Here is a 20,834-nt window from a genome sequence, read left to right on the forward strand (position 1 = left end):
CACAAATTTCAGTATAGTCATTGCCTTTGGAAAGGGGGAGATAGATTTAGAAATGATACCAAAAAAACACCCTGTAAATAAAAGGCATATAAGGCAAATACGGAAAAATACAAATATTTATTACATGTGGGAAATGTTCTTTACTGTTCTGCATGCTTACCTAAAATACAGTAATAAAAACATATCTATGAGGAGACTTCTACATAAGATGATGAGATAAACACAGCTACTTTAGTCTATCTCCCACTGCTCAGTTAATTTACTATGAAACATAAATAGGAAAATCTGCATCAGCACCAGAACACAGTTTTATAAACTGGTATTATATGTGAAGCCTATGAAACAAAACCAAATTTGTAGAAGTCTTTGAAAATATTTTATCACATGAAGGGACAGTACATGGGAGGAGATCTTGAAAGATCCACATCTCCATTGGCAGAAGCTTAAGATGTTTTCCAAAGAAAACTTTCAGGTGGCTTACAAATATAGAAAAAGATGCTCACCATCATTTATCATCAGTGAAATAAAAATCAAACCCATGATGAGAAACCACCTCATACTTGTCAGAATGGCTAAAATTAATAACACAAAACCAACAGGTGTTTGTGAGGATGAGGACACTGGTGGTGGGAATACAAACTGGTGCACCCACTCTGGAGAACAGTATGGAGGTTCCCCAAAAGGTTAAATGTAGAACTAGATCCAGCAGTTATATTACTAGGTATATATTCAAAGGAGATAATAATACAAACTGAAGATTCAAAGGGGTACATATACCCTGATGTTTATAGCACCATTATCAACAATATCCAAACTATGGAGAGAGTGTAGATATCCATCAACCGATGAGTGGATAAAGAAGATGTGAATATATATATATATATATATATATATATATATTTTTTTTTTTTTTTTACATAAAATGGAATGTTACTCAGCTATCAAAAAGAATGAAATCTTGTCATTTGCAATGATGTTAATGGAGTTAGAGTATATTATGCCAAGTGAAATAAGTCAGTTAGAGAAAGACAAATACCATATGATCTCATATATATGTGGAATTTAAGAAAGAAAACAGATTACATATGGGAAGGGGGGAAAATGTTGTTCACATTTACCAAGTGAACAAACTTCAGTGGCCTTTTTCTTATTTTTTTTTTCATTGATCCCTATACAATTCAGTTTTTATGCTGCAGCAGTTAATCAGTAATAGCATACCATGTGAAAACCTTTCTCTAGAAATTTTATTTCCTCAGTGTTAGGAGGATACTCTCCAATGACAGAATGAAATTTTTTGTTTAAATGTCTGAAACAGAGTTACTCTCCCTCCCTCATCAGGCTGGCCATGTAAGCTTCTGTCTCACTTGAAATATTTGGCTAAGACCTTTACTAGGTCTCAGTGGAGCTTAGGGAAATGCAAGAATTAAATTATCACTAGGAAAAAAATCTAGGAAGATTGTCATTAATATCAAGACACATTCCAGTGACATTCTCCAATTTTAAAGACAATTTAAAAAATCTTGGAAACAACGAGGTCGGGAGGAGTCAAGATGGCGGAGAAGTAGGAGGCTGAGACTACATCAGGTAGCAGGAGATGACCTAGATAGCTTATCTAAAGATTATAAACACCTAAAAATCCAACAGGATGTTGCAGAGAAGAAGAACAGCGATTCTAGAAACAGAAAATCAACCAATTTCTGAAAGGTAGGACTGGCGGAGAAGTGAATCCAAAATGACAGGAAGATAGACAGCGGGGGAAGAGGCCAGCTCCTGGCAAGCGGCGGAGCAACGGAGCACAAAATCAGGACTTCTAAAAATCTGTTCCACTGAGGGACATCGCTCCAGAGGCTAAACCAGGTGAAGCCCACGTGGGGTCAGCATGGCCTCAGGTCCCGCAGGGTCACAGAAAGACCGGGGGTGTCTGAGTGTCGCAGAGCTTGCAGATATTAGAACAGGGAAGCCGGCTACAGAGACAGAGCCGAGGAGTGAGCTCTCCGCTCGGGGTTACCTTGAACAGGTCACAGGCTCGTTGAGCTCGGAGCATGGCCGGAGGCCAGGGAGACGGGAGTAATTGGGCATTATTCTCTGAGGGTGCACTGAGGAGTGGGGCCCTGAGCTCTCGGATCCTCTGGGCCAGACACTGGGAGGCCGCCATTTTCATTCCCATCCTCTGGAACTCTACGGGAAGCCTTCAGGGAATAAAAGCTCCTGAAAGCAAACCCCAGCTGATTACTCAGCCTGGTCCCTGGTAAGGGCAGTGAAATTCCGCCTGGGGCAAAGACACTTGAGAATCACTACAACAGGCCCCTCCCCCAGAAGATCAACAAGAAATCCAGCCAGGATCAAGTTCACCTATAAAGGAGTGCAGGTTCAATACCCAGGAGAGCAGCAGAATTCCAGAGGAGGAGAAAGCAAAGCACAGAACTCATGGCTTTCTCCCCATGATTCTTTAGTTTTGCAGTTAATTTAATTTTTTCTTCTTTTTCAATTTTTTTTCTCCTTCCGCTAAACTTTTTTTAACTTTTACCCTTTTATTTTTTAATGTTTTTAAACTAGTTTATCTATTATATATATATTTTTTTCTTTTTTATATTTTTTCTTTATTCGTTTTCTTTTTTAATTGTTTCTTTTTTTTTTCTGAACCTCTTTTTACCCCCTATCTTCCCCCCGCCCCATGATTTGGGATCTCTTCTGATTTGGTTAAAGCATATTTTCCTGGGATCTTTGCCACAATTTTAGTATTTTACTTGCTCCTTCATATACTCTTATCTGGACAAAATGACAAGGCAGAAAAATTCACCACAAAAAAAAAGAACAAGAGGCAGTACCGAAGGATAGGGACCTAATCAATACACACATCTGACATAATATGTCAGCTCTAGAGTTCAGAATGACGATTCTGAAGGTTCTAGCTGGGCTCGAAAAAGGCATGGAAGATATTAGAGAAATCCTCTCGGGAGATAAAAAAGCCCTTTCTGGAGAAATAAAAGAATTAAAATTTAACCAAGTTGAAATAAAAAAATGTGGTGCAATATAAAATGGAGGCTCTCACTGCTAGGATAAATGAGGCAGAAGAAAAAATTAGCGATATAGAAGACCAAATGACAGAGAATAAAGAAGCTGAGCAAAAGAGGGACAAACAGTTACTGGACCATGAGGGGAGAATTCGAGAGAGAAGTGACACCATAAGAGGAAACAACATTAGAATGAATAATTGGGATTCCAGAAGAAGAAAAAAGAGAGAGGGGAGCAGAAGGTATATTGGAGAGAATTATTGGAGAGAATTTCCCTAATATGGCAAAGAGAACAAGCATCAAAATCCAGGAGGTTCAGAGAACCCCCCTCAAAATCAACAAGAATAAGTCCACATCCCATCACCTAATAGTAAAATTTACAAGTCTTAGTGACAAAGAGAAAATCCTGAAAGCAGCCCGGGAAAAGAAGTCTGTAACATACAATGGTAAAAATATTAGATTGGCAGCAGACTTATCCACAGAGACCTGGCAGGCCAGAAAGAGCTGGCATGATATATTCAGAGCACTAAATGAGAAAAACATGCAGCTAAGAATACTATATCCAGCTAGGCTATCATTGAAAATAAAAGGAGAGATTAAAAGCTTCCAGGATAAACAAAAACTGAAAGAATTTGCAAACACCAAACCAGCTCTACAGGAAATATTGAAAGGGGTCCTCTAAGCAAAGAGACAGCCTAAAAGTAGTAGATCAGAAAAGAACAGAGACAATATACAGTAAGAGCCACCTACAGGCAATACAATGACCCTAAATTCATATCTCTCAATAGTTACCCTGAATGTTAATGGGCTAAATGCCCCAATAAAAAGACACAGGGTATCAGAATGGATTAAAAAAAAATCTATATGTTTCCTACAAGAAACCCATTTTAGAACCGAAGACACCTCCAGATTTAAAGTGAGGGGGTGGAAAACAATTTATCATGCTAACAGACATCAGAAAAAAGCAGGGGTGGCAATCCTTATATCAGATCCATTAGATTTTAAGCCAAAAACTATAATAAGAGAGGAGGAAGGACACTATATCATACTTAAGGGATCTGTCAAACAAGAAGATCTAACAATTTTAAATATCTATATGCCTAACCTGGGAGCACCCAACTATATAAACAATTAATAACAAAATCAAACAAACACATCAACAATAATACAATAATAGTAGGGGACTTAACACTCCCCTCACTGAAATGGACAGGTCATCCAAGCAAAAGATCAACAAGGAAATAAAGGCCTTAAATGACACACTGGACCAGACGGACATCACAGATATATTCAGAACATTTTATCCCAAAACAACAGATTACACATTCTTCTCTAGTGCACATGGAACATTCTCCAGATAGATCACATCCTTGGTCCTAAATCAGGTCTCAACCTGTATCAAAAGATTGGGATCATTCCCTCCATATTTTCAGACCACAATGCTCTGAAGCTGGAACTCAATCACAAGAGGAAATTTGGAAAGAACCCAAATACAAGGAGACTAAAGAGCATCCTTCTAACGAATGAATGGGTCAACCGGGAAATTAAAGAAGAATTGAAAAAAATTCATGGAAACAAATGATAATGAAAACACAATGGTTCAAAATCTGTGGGATATGGGGCGCCTGGGTGGCTCAGTGGGTTGGGCCGCTGCCTTCAGCTCAGGTCATAATCTCAGGGTCCTGGGATCGAGTCCCACATCGGGCTCTCTGCTCAGCGGGGAGCCTGCTTCCTTCTCTCTCTCTCTCTGCCTGCCTCTCAGTGTACTTGTAATTTCTCTCTGTCAAATAAATAAATAAAATCTTTAAAAAAAAATCTGTGAGACATGGCAAAGGCAGTCTTGAGAGGAAAATATATAGCGGTACAAGCCTTTCTCAAGAGACAAGAAAAGTCTCAAGTACACAACCTAATCCTACACCTAAAGGAGCTGGCGAAAGAACAAGAAAGATACCCTAAGCCCAGCAGGAGAAGAGAAATCATTAAGATCAGAGCAGAAATCAATGAAATAGAAACCAAAATAACAATAGAACAAATCAACGAAACTAGGAGCTGGTTCTTTGAAAGTATTAGTAAGATTGATAAACCCCTGGCCAGACTTATCAAAAAGAAAAGAGAAAGGACCCAAATAAATAAAATCATGAATGAAAGAGGAGAGATCACAACAAACACCAAAGAAATACAAAAAATTATAAGAACATACAATGAGCAACTCTACGCCAACAAATTTGACAATCTGGAAGAAATGGATGTATACCTAGAGACATCAAAACTACCAAAACTGAACCAGGAAGAAATAGAAAACCTGAACGACCCATAACCAGTAAGGAGATTGAAACAGTCATCAAAAATCTCCAAACAAACAGAAGTCCAGGGCCAGATGGCTTCCCAGGGGAATTCTACCAAACATTTAAAGAAGAACTAATTCCTATTCTCCTGAAACTGTTCCAAAAAATAGAAATGGAAGGAAAACTTCCAAATTCATTTTATGAGACCAGCATCACCTTGATCCCAAAACCAGACAAGGATCCCATCAAAAAGAGAACTACAGACCAATATCCTTGATGAACACAGATGCAAAAATTCTCACCAAAATACTAGCCAATAAGATTCAACAGTACATTAAAAGGATTATTCACCACGACCAAGTGGGATTTATTCCAGGGCTACAGGGTTGGTTCAACATCCGCAAATCAATCAATGTTATACAACACATTAATAAAAGAAAGAACAAGAACCATATGATACTCTCAATAGATGCTGAAAAAGCATTTGACAAAGTACAGCATCCCTTCCTGATCAAGACTCTTCAAAGTGTAGGGATAGAGGGCACATACCTCAATATTATCAAAACCACCTATGAAAAACCCACCACAAATATCATTCTCAATGGAGAAAAACTGAAAGCTTTTCTGCTAAGGTCACGAACACGGCAGGGATGTCCATTATCACCACTACTATTCAACACAGTACTAGAAGTCCTAGCCACAGCAATCAGACAACAAAAGGAAATTAAAAGCATCCAAATCAGCAAAGAAGAAGTAAAAGTATCACTCTTTGCAGATGATATGATACTATATGTGGAAAACCCAAAAGACTCCACTCCAAAACTGCTAGAACTTGTACAGGAATTCAGTAAAGTGTCAGGATATAAAATCAATGCACAGAAATCAGTTGCATTTCTCTACACCAACAGCAAGACAGAAGAAAGAGAAATTAAGGAGTCAATCCCATTTACAAATGCACCCAAAACTATAAACTAACCAAAGAGGCTAAGAATCTATACTCAGAAAACTATAAAGTACTCATGTAAGAAATTTAGGAAGACACAAAGAAATGGAAAGATGTTCCATGCCCCTGCATTGGAAGAACAAATATTGTGAAAATGTCTATGCTACCTAAAGCAATCTACACACATTTAATGCAATTCCTATCAAAGTACCATCCATTTTTTCAAAGAAATGGAACAAATAATCCTAAAATTTATATGGAACCAGAAAAGACCTCGAATAGCCAAAGGAATATTGAAAAAGAAAGCCAAAGTTGGTGGCATCATAATTCTGGACTTCAAGCTCTATTACAAAGCCGTCATCATCAAGACAGCATGGTACTGGCACAAAAACAGACACATAGATCAATGGAATAGAATAGAGAGCACAGAAATAGACCCTCAATTCTATGGTCAACGAATCTTCGACAGAGCAGAAAAGAATGTCCAATGGAAAAAGGACAGCCTTTTCAATAAATGGTGTTTTGAAAATTAGACAGCCACATGCAGAAAAATGAAATTGGACCATTTCCTTACACCACACAAAAAAAATAGACTCAAAATGGGTGAAGAACCTCAATGTGCGAAAGGAATCCATCAAAATCCTTGAGGAGAACACAGGCAGCAATCTCTTCGACCTCAGCCACAGCAACATCTTCCTACGAACAACGCAAAAGGCAAGGGAAGCAAGGGCAAAAATGAACTATTGGGATTTCATCAAGATCAAAAGCTTTTGCACAGCAAAGCAAACAGTTAACAAAATCAAAAGACAACTGACAGAATGGGAGAAGATATTTGCAAACGACATATCAGATAAAGGACTAGTGTCCAAAATCTATAAAGAACTTAGCAAACTCAACACCCAAAGAAGAAGTAATCCAATCAAGAAATGGACAGAAGACATGAACAGACATTTCTGCAAAGAAGACATCCAGATGGCCAACAGACACTTGAAAAAGTGCTCCATATCACTCGGCATCAGAGAAATACAAATCAAAACCACAATGAGCTATCACCTCCACCAGTCAGAATGGCTAAAATTAACAAGTCAGGAAATGACAGATGCTGGTGAGGATGTGGAGAAAAGGGAACCCTCCTACACTGTTGGTGGGAATGCAAGCTGGTGCAACCACTCTGCAAAACAGCACGGAGGTTCCTCAAAATGTTGAAAATAGAACTACCCTATGACCCAGCAATTGCACTACTGGGTATTTACCCTAAAGATACAAATGTAGTGGGGCACCTGGGTAGCTCAGTGGGTTGGGCCGCTGCCTTCAGCTTGGGTCATGATCTCAGTGTCCTGGGATCGAGCCCCACATCGGTCTCTCTGCTCAGGAGAGACCTGCTTCCCCCTCTCTCTCTGCCTGCCTCCCTGCCCACTTGTGATCTTTCTCTCTGTCAAATACATAAATAAAATCTTAAAAAAAAAAAAAAGATATAAACGTAGTGATCCGAAGGGGCACGTGCACCCGAATGTTTATAGCAGCAATGTCTACTATAGCCAAACCATGGAAAGAACCTAGATGTCCATCAACAGATGAATGGATCACGAAGATGTGGTATATATACACAATGGAATACTATGCAGCCATCAAAAGAAATGAAATCTTGCCATTTGCGACAACATGGATGGAACTAGAGCGTATCATGCTTAGTGAAATAAGTCAAGCAGAGAAAGACAACTATCATATGATCTCCCTGATATGAGGAAGTGGTGATGCAACATGGGGGCTTAAGTTGGTACGAGAAGAATAAATGAAACAAGATGGGATTGGGAGGGAGACAAACTATAAGTGACTCTTAATCTCACAAAACCAACTGAGGGTTGCTGGAGGGAGGGGGGTTGGGAGAGTGGGGTGGGGTTATGGACATTGGGGATGGTATGTGATATGGCGAGTGCTTTGAAGTGTTTAAATCTGGTGATTCACAGACCTGTACCCCTGGGGATAAAAATATATGTTTATAAAAAATTAAAAATTAAACAAAATCTTGGAAACAACTAAACAAAGTAAAAAAAAATCCATACATTAACAGTAAAGAAAAAATAAAATAGTTGTCTTTAGACTTCTCTGCTAGACTAATTAATAGAAGATAATGAAGCAACATATAGTCTTTAGGGAAAAAGTGACTTAAAAATTTGATATTTAAATTGTAAAAAAAGTTAATATTTAAGTAAAATGTTTAACTTACATCAATCTGACTTGCCCAAAGATGAAAGTTATAAATTCTTGAAAATATTTTTTTAAAACACAACATTTGAGGATACCAGATAATGACTAAGAGTAGATAGAAATTGAAGGAGAGCTGAGCCTTATAAGAGGGAAAATCTAGTACATGCAATTTGTGTTCAGGCAGTAGTAGCTTTTTGGCTGATGGTACTAGTTAGTCATCATAGTATGTAAATGGATGGAATTCAAACATAAAGTGGAAATATTTTGGTTTAATGAGTCAGAGAATGGTATTTAGGACTGCTATAGGGCTGAAAAATGAAGTAGTTCTAGAAATCCTGGAAATAAAGGGGCTGTAGAAGGGGAAACCTAGGATCTAAATATTATAAGCTCTCTCTAAACCCTTGGGTGATGTCTGAATTACTCAGGGTAGAAAGAGGGAACTTTAGAGGGATGGGTAGAAAGGAATAGCTGATGGCTAAAAGTTCTAAGTAGAGATTTAAGTGGCTGACCATCACAGAACACAAAGCATTTGGACTTTGAATACAGCCAAAGTAACTTACTTGAACAAAATTAAGATTGTTTACTGGAGGTTAACAGAATGCAGAATATCCTCAAAATTTCATTTAAAATCCCAAGATTACATAAAAAGTTACTAGACATGAAAAGAAACAAGAAACTGTGATTCAGTCAAGTAAAAGATGATCATAGAAATCAATTTCATACTTATCCAGATATTGGTATTACCAGCCAAGAGCTTAAAAGCAATTATTTTAAATATGTTTGAGGACTTAAAAGAAAATGTGGTCATAATGAAGAGAAACTCAGAAGAGAAACAGAAACTACTAAAAAATGCACTATGGGTGCCTGGGTGGCTCAGTGGATTGGGGCTTCTGCCTTTGGCTTGGGTCATGGTCCCAGGGTCCTGGGACTGAGCCCTGCATCAGGCTCTCTGCTCGGCAGGGAGCCTGCTTCCTCCTCTCTCTCTGCCTGCCTCTCTGCCCACTTCTGATCTCTGTCTGCCAAATAGATAAAATAAAATCTTTAAAAAAAAGTAAAAAAAAATGGGCTAAATAGGAATCCTTAACTGAAAAGTATAATATATGAAATTAAATATTCATTTATTGGGATTAAGAGTAGATCATAGATCATACAAGAGTCAGTAAACTTAAAATGAAATAAATGGAAATACAAAATCTATAAAACTTAGAGAGAAAAGGTTGAAAAAAAATGACACAGTCCTAGTGAACTGTGGACATTAAGTAATATAATATATGGTAAACTGGAATCCCAGAGAAGAGAAATAGAACAGCATTTACTTGAAAAATAATGGCAAAAAATTTCCCAAATTTGGTGAGAAACATCAAATCACAATTTTAAGAAAATTAATGAGGCCAAGTAGGATAAAGACAAAGAGCAGTATGTCAGCACATCATGGACAAATTTCTGAACACTAAGAACAAAAATAAAAATCTTAACAGTAGATAGAAGAAAAAACGCATATTGAATGGAGTAGGAATCAACAAACTACACCCTGCAGATCCAATCCAGTTCATGGCCTATTTTTCATATCACTTGGAACCTAAAGAAGGGTTTTATATTTTTAAAGAGTTGTAAAGAAAAATACCTGATTTGTTTCTAACAAAACCTAAAATATTGACTTCTTTGGCCCTTGACAGGAGAAGTTTCTGACCCTAGACATGGTGAAATAACAGTAAGAATAATGTCCGACTTTTCACTAGAAATAATAGAAACCAGAACACAATGGAACAATATGTTGCTAAAAGGCAAAAGAAAAACAAATCCAGAACTCTATATGCAGCAAAAATATCCTTCAGAAATAGAGGCAAAATGAACACTGTTTTTAGATAAGTAAACAAGGAAACTCATTGCTAGAAGAATTGAACTATGAGAACTGCCAAAAGGCACTTGCTCAGGCTGAAGGGAAATAACACAAGGAACTCAAATTTATAGCAAGGAATGAAGTGCCAGGAAGAATGAATATAGAAGACTATTTTAAGTCTTCTCTTAATCTTTTAAAAATACATATAATTGCTTCCACTTCTAGTTACTATGGAGTAAAAAAGGCCCAAGTTTACTCTTCTTTCTTAAACACATAAAAATTTGGACAAAATATATGAAAAAATGATTTTTGTGTGCTAGACAATAGGCAGTACAGGTCAGTAATCTCCAAGAAAAGAGAAACACATGGAGGAGTGGGAATCCAAACAGAATCCACTAGTCTCACTGAGTTGAGAAAGTAAAATTTAGCATTCAGGAAGGTGTTGGCAAGCTACAGTTCATAGGTCAGCATAATAAGGAGACAGATGCACACAAGAGAGCATTCTAAAGATCCTCAGAGGGTTATTCTTGAATCTTTGCCTGAAGTTAGTAAAGAGCCACTCACAGGGAGGAGCAGGAAGAACACTGCTTGAGGCTCACACAAAGCTCATATTCTAGCCAGTCGGATGGGAAACCTTCTAAAATACTGAGAAGGGTATTGCCTCATCAGGCAAAACAAGTTAAGCCTAAACAAAAGATGTTGCTGGTTCCACCAAATGAAACTTGAAAGGAAAGCTCAAATGGATCAAAGTATTTCTAAGTAACTGGATTGCATCCTAGAAAAAACCTCAAAAATATTTAAAGGAATAAAATAAAAAATTACATGAAACAACCAAGATCATTTAAGAAGTAACTGATAAATGAATAGCCCTATATCTATTAGAGAAACTGAATTTATTAAGAACTTTCCCACAAAAAATTCTAGGCCTTCCTTGATGGCTTCATTAGTGAATTTCCCATATATGGGAAGAAAAATAAATACCAATTCTACACCATCTCTTTTTAAAAAGAGAAGAGGTAAAGGATCTGTACTCGAGGAACTACAGAACACTCATGAAAGAAATTGAAGAAGACACAAAAAGATGGAAGACCATTCTCTGCTCTTGGATTGGAAGAATAAACATTGTTAAAATGTCTATACTGCCTAGAGCAATCTATACTTTTAATGCCATTCCAATCAAAATTCCACCGGTATTTTTCAAAGAGCTGGAGCAAATAATCCTAAAATTTGTTTGGAATCAGAAGAGACCCTGACTCGCTAAGGAAATGTTGAAAAACAAAAATAAAACTGGGGGCATCATCATGTTACCTGATTTCAAGCTTTACTACAAAGCTGTGATCACCAAGACAGCATGGTACTGGCATAAAAACAGACACATAGACCACTGGAACAGAGTAGAGAGCCCAGATATGGACCCTCAACTCTATGGGCAAATAAGCTTCAACAAAACAGGAAAAAATATACAGTGGAAAAAAGAAATTCTCTTCAATAAATGGTGCTGGGGTGGGGCGCCTGGGTGGCTCAGTGGGTTAAGCCGCTGCCTTCGGCTCAGGTCATGATCTCAGGGTCCTGGGATGGAGTCCCGCTTCGGGCTCTCTGCTCAGCAGGGATCCTGCTTCCCTCTCTCTCTCTGGCTGCCTCTCTGACTACTTGTGATTTCTCTCTGTCAAATAAATAAATAAATAATCTTAAAAAAAAATGGTGCTGGGAAAACTGGACAGCTATATGTAGAAGAATGAAACTCGACCATCCTCTTACACTGTACACAAAGATAAACTCAAAATGGATAAAAGACCTCAACATGAGGCAGGAATCCAACAGAATCCTAGAGGAGAACATAGGCAGTAACCTCTTCGATATCAGCCACAGCAACTTCTTTCAATATATGCCTCCAGAGGCAAAGGAAACAAAAGCGAAAGTGAACTTTTGGGACTTCATCAAGATCAAAAGCTTCTGCACAGCAAAGGAAACAGTCAACAAAACAAAGAGACAACCCATGGAATGGGAGAAGATATTTGCAAATGACAGTACAGACAAAAGGTTGATATCCAAGATCTATAAAGAACTCCTCATACTCAACACACACAAAACAGATAATCACATAAAAAAAATGGGCAGAAGATATGAACAGACACTTCTCCAATGAAGACATGCAAATAACTATCAGACACATGAAAAAATGTTCATCGTCACTAGCCCTCAGGGAGATTCAAATTAAAACCACATTGAGATACCACCTTACATCAGTTAGAATGGCCAAAATTAGCAAGACATGAAACAACATGTGTTGGAGAGGATGTGGAGAAAGGGGTACCCTCTTACAATGTTGGTGGGAATGCAAGTTGGTGCAGCCACTTTGGAAAACAGTGTGGAGATTCCTTAAGAAATTAAAAATAGAGCTTCCCTATGACTCTGCAATTGCACTCCTGGGTATTTACCCCAAAGATACAGATGTAGTGAAAAGAAGTGCCAGCTGTACCCCAATGTTTATAGCAGCAATGGCCATGGTCGCCAAACTGTGGAAAGAACCAAGATGCCCTTCAATGGACGTATGGATAAGGAAGATGAGGTCCATAAACACTATGGAGTATTATGCCTCCATCAGAAAGGATGAATACCCAACTTTTGTAGCAACATGGACGGGACTGGAAGAGAGTATGCTGAGTGAAATAAGTCAAGCAGATAGAGTCAATTATCATATGGTTTCACTTATTTGTGGAGCATAACAAATAGCATGGAGGACAAGGGGAGATGGAGAGGAGAAGGGAGTTGAGGGAAATTGAAAGGGGAGGTGAACCATGAGAGACTAGGGACTCTGAAAAACAATCTGAGGGGTCTGAAGGGGCAGGGGGTGGGAGGTTGGGGGAACCAGGTGGTGGGTATTAGAGAGGGCACAGATTGCATTGAGCACTGGGTGTGGTGCAAAAACAACGAATACTGTTACACTGAAAAGAAATTTTAAAAAAAAAGAGACTATAAATAAAAAAAATAAAAAGAAATGACGATGGAACATGATGCTTAATACTAAAATGAAACAGGATAGTACAAGAAAACAAAACAAACCTTTATCAAATTAAATCCAATAGTACATGAATAAGTTAAAACATAATAGCCAAATGGGTTTTATACCAGAGATGCAGGGTTGGCTTAACATTCAATAATCAATCCCTGTAATTCACTATATTATAAGACTGAAACAAACAAAAAAGTTCATCCCAATAGATGCTAAAAAGCATTTGTTAAGATCCTACATCTATCCATTCATTTAAAAAAAAAATTCTTAGCAAGCCAAGAGGAGAATGAAACTACCTCAACCTGACAAAAGGCATCTATTTGGCAAATAATGTAAATAATGTAAACAATTTAACAGGCATATAATGTAACATTTCCCCTTTAAGGTCAGGGATGAGGCAAGGATGTCCACTCTCACTGTTTTTAGTTAACATTTTCTTAGAGGTCCTAGTCATAGGCATGTAAAATAGATAAGGCATATAGATTGGAAATGAAGAAGTAAAATGCTCTAAGACTGTAGGATAGAGATCAATATAAAAATATAACAGGCAAATGGGAGGACATAATTAAGCACTTATCACTTTTATAATGAAAAACTAAAATGTGAAGCAATGTGAAGCAATATTCAAACTATTATAATAAGACCCTCCAAAGAATTAATCATTAGAAAATTATGATAAATTCATAACTTAATATATTTTATTTGGCTATTTCATCTCACAGTTAACAATAAACTTACTTACCAGCCGTTATACGTGTCTGACTCTTTTTAATCCTGTCCTTTACAGATGTTGAAGGTGCTTTCTTAGTACCATGAATGGTTGTTGTTGTGAGATCTTTTAGATTCCAGTGAGTCCAAAACCCTTTTTGAGGTTTTAAACCTGTTAATATAAAATGTAATTTAGTCAGGAAATTAGCATTTGAAAATATCTTTTAATTTCTCAAAGCATTTTTGAGTATTACATGTTTCAGCCTCACAATAATCCTGTGGAAATTGTCAGTCTCAAGTTTCATATGAGAGAAAGTCTATAAGAAATATTAATGTCTTTTTTTCCCCTGTTTATAAACATATATTTTGAATCACCAGGTTTACACACTTCACAGCACTCACCAAAGCACATACCCTCCCCAATGTCCATAATCCCACCCCCTTCTCCCAAACCCCCTCCCCCCAGCAACCCTCACTTTGTTTTGTGAGATTAAGAGTCACTTATGGTTTGTCTCCCTCCCAATCCCATCTTGTTTCATTTATTCTTCTCGTACCCACTTAAGCCCCCATGTTGCATCACCACTTCCTCATATCAGGGAGATCATATGATAGTTGTCTTTCTCTGCTTGACTTATTTCGCTAAGCATGATACGCTCTAGTTCCATCCATGTTGTCGCAAAAGACAAGATTTCATTTCTTTTGATGGCTGCATAGTATTCCATTGTGTATATATACCACATCTTTGTGATCCATTCATCTGTTGATGGACATCTAGGTTCTTTCCATAGTTTGGCTATTGTGGACATTGCTGCTATAAACATTCGGGTGCACTTGCCCCTTTGGATCACTACGTTTGTATCTTTAGGGTAAATACCCAATAGTGCAATTGCTGGGTCATAGGGCAGTTCTATTTTCAACATTTTGAGGAACCTCCATGCTGTTTTCCAGAGAGGCTGCACCAGCTTGCATTCCCACCAACAGTGTAGGAGGGTTCCCCTTTCTCCGCATCCTCGCCAGCATCTGTCATTTCCTGACTTGTTGATTTTAGCCATTCTGACTGGTGTGAGGTGATATCTCATTGTGGTTTTGATTTGTATTTCCCTGATGCCCAGTGATATGGAGCACTTTTTCATGTGTCTGTTGGCCATCTGGATGTCTTCTTTGCAGAAATGTCTGTTCATGTCCTCTGCCCATTTCTTGATTGGATTATTTGTTCTTTGGGTTTTGAGTTTGCTAAGTTCTTTATAGATTTTGGACACTAGTCCTTTATCTGATATGTCGTTTGCAAATATCTTCTCCCATTCTGTCAGTTGTCTTTTGATTTTGTTAACTGTTTGCTTTGCTGTGCAAAAGCTTTTAATATTGATGAAATCCCAATAGTTCATTTTTGCCCTTGCTTCCCTTGCCTTTTGCGTTGTTCCTAGGAAGATGTTGCTGTGGCTGAGGTCGAAGAGATTGCTGCCTGTGTTCTCCTCAAGGATTTTGATGGATTCCTTTCGCACATTGAGGTCCTTCATCCATTTTGAGTCTATTTTTGTGTGTGGTGTAAGGAAATGGTCCAATTTCATTTTTCTGCATGTGGCTGTCTAATTTTCCCAGCACCATTTATTGAAGAGGCTGTCTTTTTTCCATTGGACATTCTTTTCTGCTCTGTCGAAGATTCGTTGACCATAGAGTTGAGGGTCTATTTCTGGGCTCTCTATTCTGTTCCATTGATCAATGTGTCTGTTTTTGTGCCAGTACCATGCTGTCTTGATGATGACAGCTTTGTAATAGAGCTTGAAGTCCGGAATTTTGATGCCACCGACTTTGGCTTTCTTTTTCAATCTCCCTTTGGCTATTCGAGGTCTTTCCTGGTTCCATATAAATTTTAGAATTATTTGTTCCATTTCTTTGAAAAAGATGGATGGTATTTTGATAGGAATTGCATTAAATGTGTAGATTGCTTTAGGTAGCATAGACATTTTCACAATATTTATTCTTCCAATCCAGGAGCATGGAACATTTTTCCATTTCTTTGTGTCTTCCTCAATTACTTTCATGAGTACTTTATAGTTTTCTGAGTATAGATTCTGTGTCTCTTTGGTTAGGTTTATTCCTGGGTATCTTATGGTTTTGGATGCAATTGTAAATGGGATTGACTCCTTAATTTCCCTTTCTTCTGTCTTGCTGTTGGGTCTGTTCAGGCTTTCTATTTCTTCCTGGTTCAGTTGTGGTAGTTTATATGTTTCTAGGAATGCATCCATTTCTTCCAGATTGTCAAATTTATTGCTGTAGAGTTGCTCATAGTATGTTCTTATAATACTTTGTATTTCTTTGGTGTTAGTTGTGATCTCTCCTCTTTCATTCATTATTTTATTTATTTGGGTCCTTTCTCTTTTCTTTTTGATAAGTCTGGCCAAGGGTTTATCAATTTTATTAATTCTTTCAAAGAACCAGCTCCTAGTTTCGTTGATTTGTTCTATTGTTATTTTGGTTTCTATTTCATTGATTTCTGCTCTGATCTTTATGATTTCTCTTCTCCTGCTGGGCTTAGGGTTTCTTTCTTGTTCTTTCTCCAGCTCCTTTAGGTGTAGGGTTAGGTTGTGTACCTGAGACCTTTCTTGTTTCTTGAGAAAGGCTTGTACTGCTATATATTTTCCTCTCAGGACTGCCTTTGTTGTGTCCCACAGATTTTGAACCGTTGTATTTTCATTACCATTTGTTTCCATGATTTTTTTCAATTCTTCTTTAATTTCCCGGTTGACCCATTCATTCTTTAGAAGGATGCTGTTTAGTCTCCATGTATTTGGGTTCTTTTCAAACTTCCTTTTGTGGTTGAGTTCTAGCTTTAGAGCACTGTGGTCTGAAAATATGTAGGGAATGATCCCAATCTTTTGATACCGTTTGAGTCCTGATTTAGGACCGAGGATGTGATCTATTCTGGAGAATGTTCCATGTGCACTAGAGAAGAATGTGTATTCTGTTGCTTTGGGATGAAATGTTCTGAATATATCTGTGATGTCCGTCTGGTCCAGTGTGTCGTTTAAGTCCTTTATTTCCTTGTTGATCTTTTGCTTGGATGATCTGTCCATTTCAGTGAGGTGAGTGTTAAAGTCCCTTACTATTATTGTATTATTGTTGATGTGTTTCTTTGATTTTGTTATTAATTGGTTTATATAGTTGGCTGCTCCCACGTTGGGGGCATAGATATTTAAAATTGTTATATCTTCTTGTTGGACAGACCCTTTAAGTATGATATAGTATCCTTCCTCATCTCTTATTATAGTCTTTGGCTTAAAATCTAATTGATCTGATATAAGGATTGCCACTCCTGCTTTCTTCTGATGTCCATTAGCATGGTAAATTGTTTTCCACCCTTTCACTTTAAATCTGGAGGTGTCTTCGGGCTTAAAATGAGTTTCTTGGAAGCAACATATAGATGGGTTTTGTTTTTTTATCCATTCTGATAGCCTGTGTCTTTTGACAGGGGCATTTAGCCCATTAACATTCAGGGTAACTATTGAGAGATATGAATTTAGGCCATTGTATTGCCTGTAAGGTGACTGTTACTGTATATGGTCTCTTTTCCTTTCTGATCTACCACTTGTAGGCTGTCTCTTTGCTTAGAGGACCCCTTTCAAGATTTCCTGTAGAGCTGGTTTGGTGTTTGCAAATTCTTTCAGTTTTTGTTTGTCCTGGAAGCTTTTAATCTCTCCTTCTATTTTCAATGATAGCCTAGCTGGATATAGTATTCTTAGCTGCATGTTTTTCTCGTTTAGTGCTCTGAAAATATCATGCCAGCTCTTTCTGGCCTGCCAGGTCTCTGTGGATAAGTCAGCTGCCAATCTAATATTTTTACCATTGTATGTTACAGACTTCTTTTCCCGGGCTGCTTTCAGGATTTTCTCTTTGTCACTGAGACTTGTAAATTTTACTATTAGGTGACGGGGTGTGGGCCTATTCTTATTGATTTTGAGGGGCGTTCTCTGAACCTCCTGAATTTTGATGCTCGTTCCCTTTGCCATATTGGGGAAATTCTCCCCAATAATTCTCTCCAGTATACCTTCTGCTCCCCTCTCTCTTTCTTCTTCTTCTGGAATCCCAAATATTCTAATGTTGTTTCATCTTATGGTGTCACTTATCTCTCGAATTCTCCCCTCATGGTCCAGTAGCTGTTTGTCCCTCTTTTGCTCAGCTTCTTTATTCTCTGTCATTTGGTCTTCTATATCACTAATTCTTTCTTCTGCCTCATTTATCCTAGCAGTGAGAGCCTCCATTTTTGATTGCACCTCATTAATAGCTTTTTTAATTTCAACTTGGTTAGATTTTATTTCTTTTATTTATCCAGAAAGGGCTTTTATATCTCTCGAGAGGGTTTCTCTAATATCTTCCATGCCTTTTTCGAGCCCGGCTAGAACCTTGAGAATTGTCATTCTGAACTCTAGATCTGACATATTACCAATGTCTGTATTGATTAGGTTCTTACCCTTCGGTACTGCCTCTTGTTCTTTTTTTTGTGTTGAATTTTTCCTTCTTGTCATTTTGTCCAGATAAGAGTATATGAAGGGGCAAGTAATATACTAAAAGGTTGGCAACAGCCCCAGGAAAATATGCTTTAACCAAATTAGAAGAGATCTCAAATCGTGAGGGGGTCGAAAGGGGATAAAAAGAGGTTCAAAAAGGAAGAAAAAAAAAAAAAGAAAAAAAAAGGAAAAGAATTTAAAAAAAAAGAAAACACCTAAGAAAAATATAAAAAAGAAAAAATATATATATTAGATAAACTAGTAAAAAATCGTTAAAAAAGAAAAAGGTAACAGTTAAAAAAAAATTTACCCGAAGGCGAGAAAAAAAAACAAAAAATGAAAAATAAAAAAATTAAATTAACTGCAAGACTAAAAAAAATCACAGGGAAAAAGCCATGAGTTCCGTGCTTTGCTTTCTCCTCCTCTGGAATTCTGCTGCTCTCCTTGGTATTGAAACCGCACTCCTTGGTAGGTGAACTTGGTCTAGGCTGGATTTCTTGTTGATCTTCTGGGGGAGGGGCCTGTTGTAGTGATTCTCAAGTGTCCTTGCCCCAGGCGGAATTGCACCGCCCTTAACAGTGGCCCGGGTGAGTAATCCGCTCGGGTTTGCTTTCAGGAGCTTTTGTTCCCTGAGCGCTTTCCGTAGAGTTCCGGAGGACGGGAATACAAATGGTGGCCTCCTGGTCTCCAGCCTGGAGGAGCTGAGAGCCCAGGGCCACACTCCTCAGTGCGCCCTCAGAGAACAGCGCCCAGTTACTCTCGTCTGCCTGACCTCCGGCCGCGGTCGGAGCTACTGAGCCTGCGACTGGTTCAAGGTCACCCCGAGCTGCGAGCTTACTGTCGGCTCTGTCTCTGTAGCCGGCTTTCCCGTTCCAATACCCGCAAGGTCTGCGACACTCAGACACCCCCAATCCTTCTGTGACCCTGCGGGACCTGAGGCTACGCTGACCCTGTGTGGGCTTTGCCCCGGGTAGCCTCTGGAGCGATGTCCCTCAGCAGAACAGACTTTTAAAAGTCCTGATTTTGTGCTCCATTGCTCCACCACTTGCCGGGAGCTGGCCCCTCCCCCTGGGGTCTATCTTCCCGTCGCTTTGGATTCACTTCTCCACCGGTCCTACCTTTCAGAAAGTGGTTGTTTTTCTGTTTCCAGAATTGCTGTTCTTCTTCTCTTCGATCTGCCGATGGATTTTCAGGTGTTTGCAATCTTTGGATAAGCTATCTAGCTGATCTCCCGCTAGCTGAAGTAGTCTCAGCCTGCTACTTCTCCGCCATCTTGATTCCTCCTCTTTCAAGATATTTTTAAAATTTTCTTTTGATTGATTCTTTGACCCACTCATTGTTCCAGAGTGTGTTGTTTAATTTGTGCATATTTGTGATTTTCTAACTTTCTTCCTGTTATTGATTTCTATGTATTTTGATTGGATTATATGATTAGAGTAATTATAGTTAAGTAAGGATTTACTGATGTCGTCTAATTGTTTTATGGCATCTTTGTGGCTGCTTTGTTCCATTCTTTCTCTTTGCTTCCTTCGTGAATTGATGATTTTCCATAATGGCTTGCTTTGATTTCCCTCTCTTTACCTCTCATGAATTTGCTTAGGTTTTGCTTTGTGGTTAATGTGAGGGTTACATAAAACATATAAGTCTATTTTCTGCTTATAATTTAACTTTGACTGCATACCCAAACTACTCTTATACTCCCCCTCTTTTATGTTTTTGGTGTCACTATTTACATCCTTTTTTATTGTCTCTCCATGAAGAAATTATTATAGCTATCGATATTTTTAATATTTTTGTCTTTTAACTTTCATACTGGAATTAAGTGGTTAACATACTACCATTCTACAGTATTAGAATATTCTGAATCTAACTACATGCTTACCTTTGCCAGTGTGTTGCATATTTTTATAAAATTTTTTGTTATTAATTAGTGCCCTTTCATTTCAGCTTGAAGAACACCTTTCAGTACTTCTTGTAAGGCAGTTCTGGTGAATTCCTTAGCTTTTGTTTGTTAGAGAAAATATCTCACCTTCATTTTTTAAAAAAAATCCCCTTTTATTTTACAAATTCTGTCATCTTTTTTTTCTTTTTCCTTTTATTTTATTTCTTTTCAGTGTTCCAGAATTCATTGTTTATGCACCACACCCAGTGCTCCATGCAATACACACCCTCCATAATACCCACCACCAGGATCACCCAACCCCCCACCCCCCCTCCCCTCTGAAACCCTCAGTTTGTTTCTCAGAGTCCACAGTCTCTCATGGGTTATCTCCCCCTCCAATTTCCCCCAACTCACTTCTCTTCTCCTTCTCCCAGTG

At 38.1% G+C, this 20,834-nt stretch overlaps 1 protein-coding gene across 1 annotated transcript in view; it reads right to left on the reverse strand.

Annotated features, from left to right (window-relative positions):
• The window catches only part of FAM227B (family with sequence similarity 227 member B), a 199,432-nt gene that overhangs the window by 148,441 nt on the left and 30,157 nt on the right, over window positions 1-20,834 (reverse strand). The window contains exon 9 of the mRNA XM_059181502.1: window positions 14,046-14,183. Within this exon, the coding sequence (XP_059037485.1) occupies window positions 14,046-14,183 (138 nt within the window). The remainder of the gene's footprint in view (window positions 1-14,045; window positions 14,184-20,834) is intronic.

This window comes from Mustela lutreola, chromosome 7 (assembly GCF_030435805.1).
Source record: "Mustela lutreola isolate mMusLut2 chromosome 7, mMusLut2.pri, whole genome shotgun sequence".
Taxonomy (NCBI): Eukaryota; Metazoa; Chordata; class Mammalia; order Carnivora; family Mustelidae; genus Mustela; species Mustela lutreola.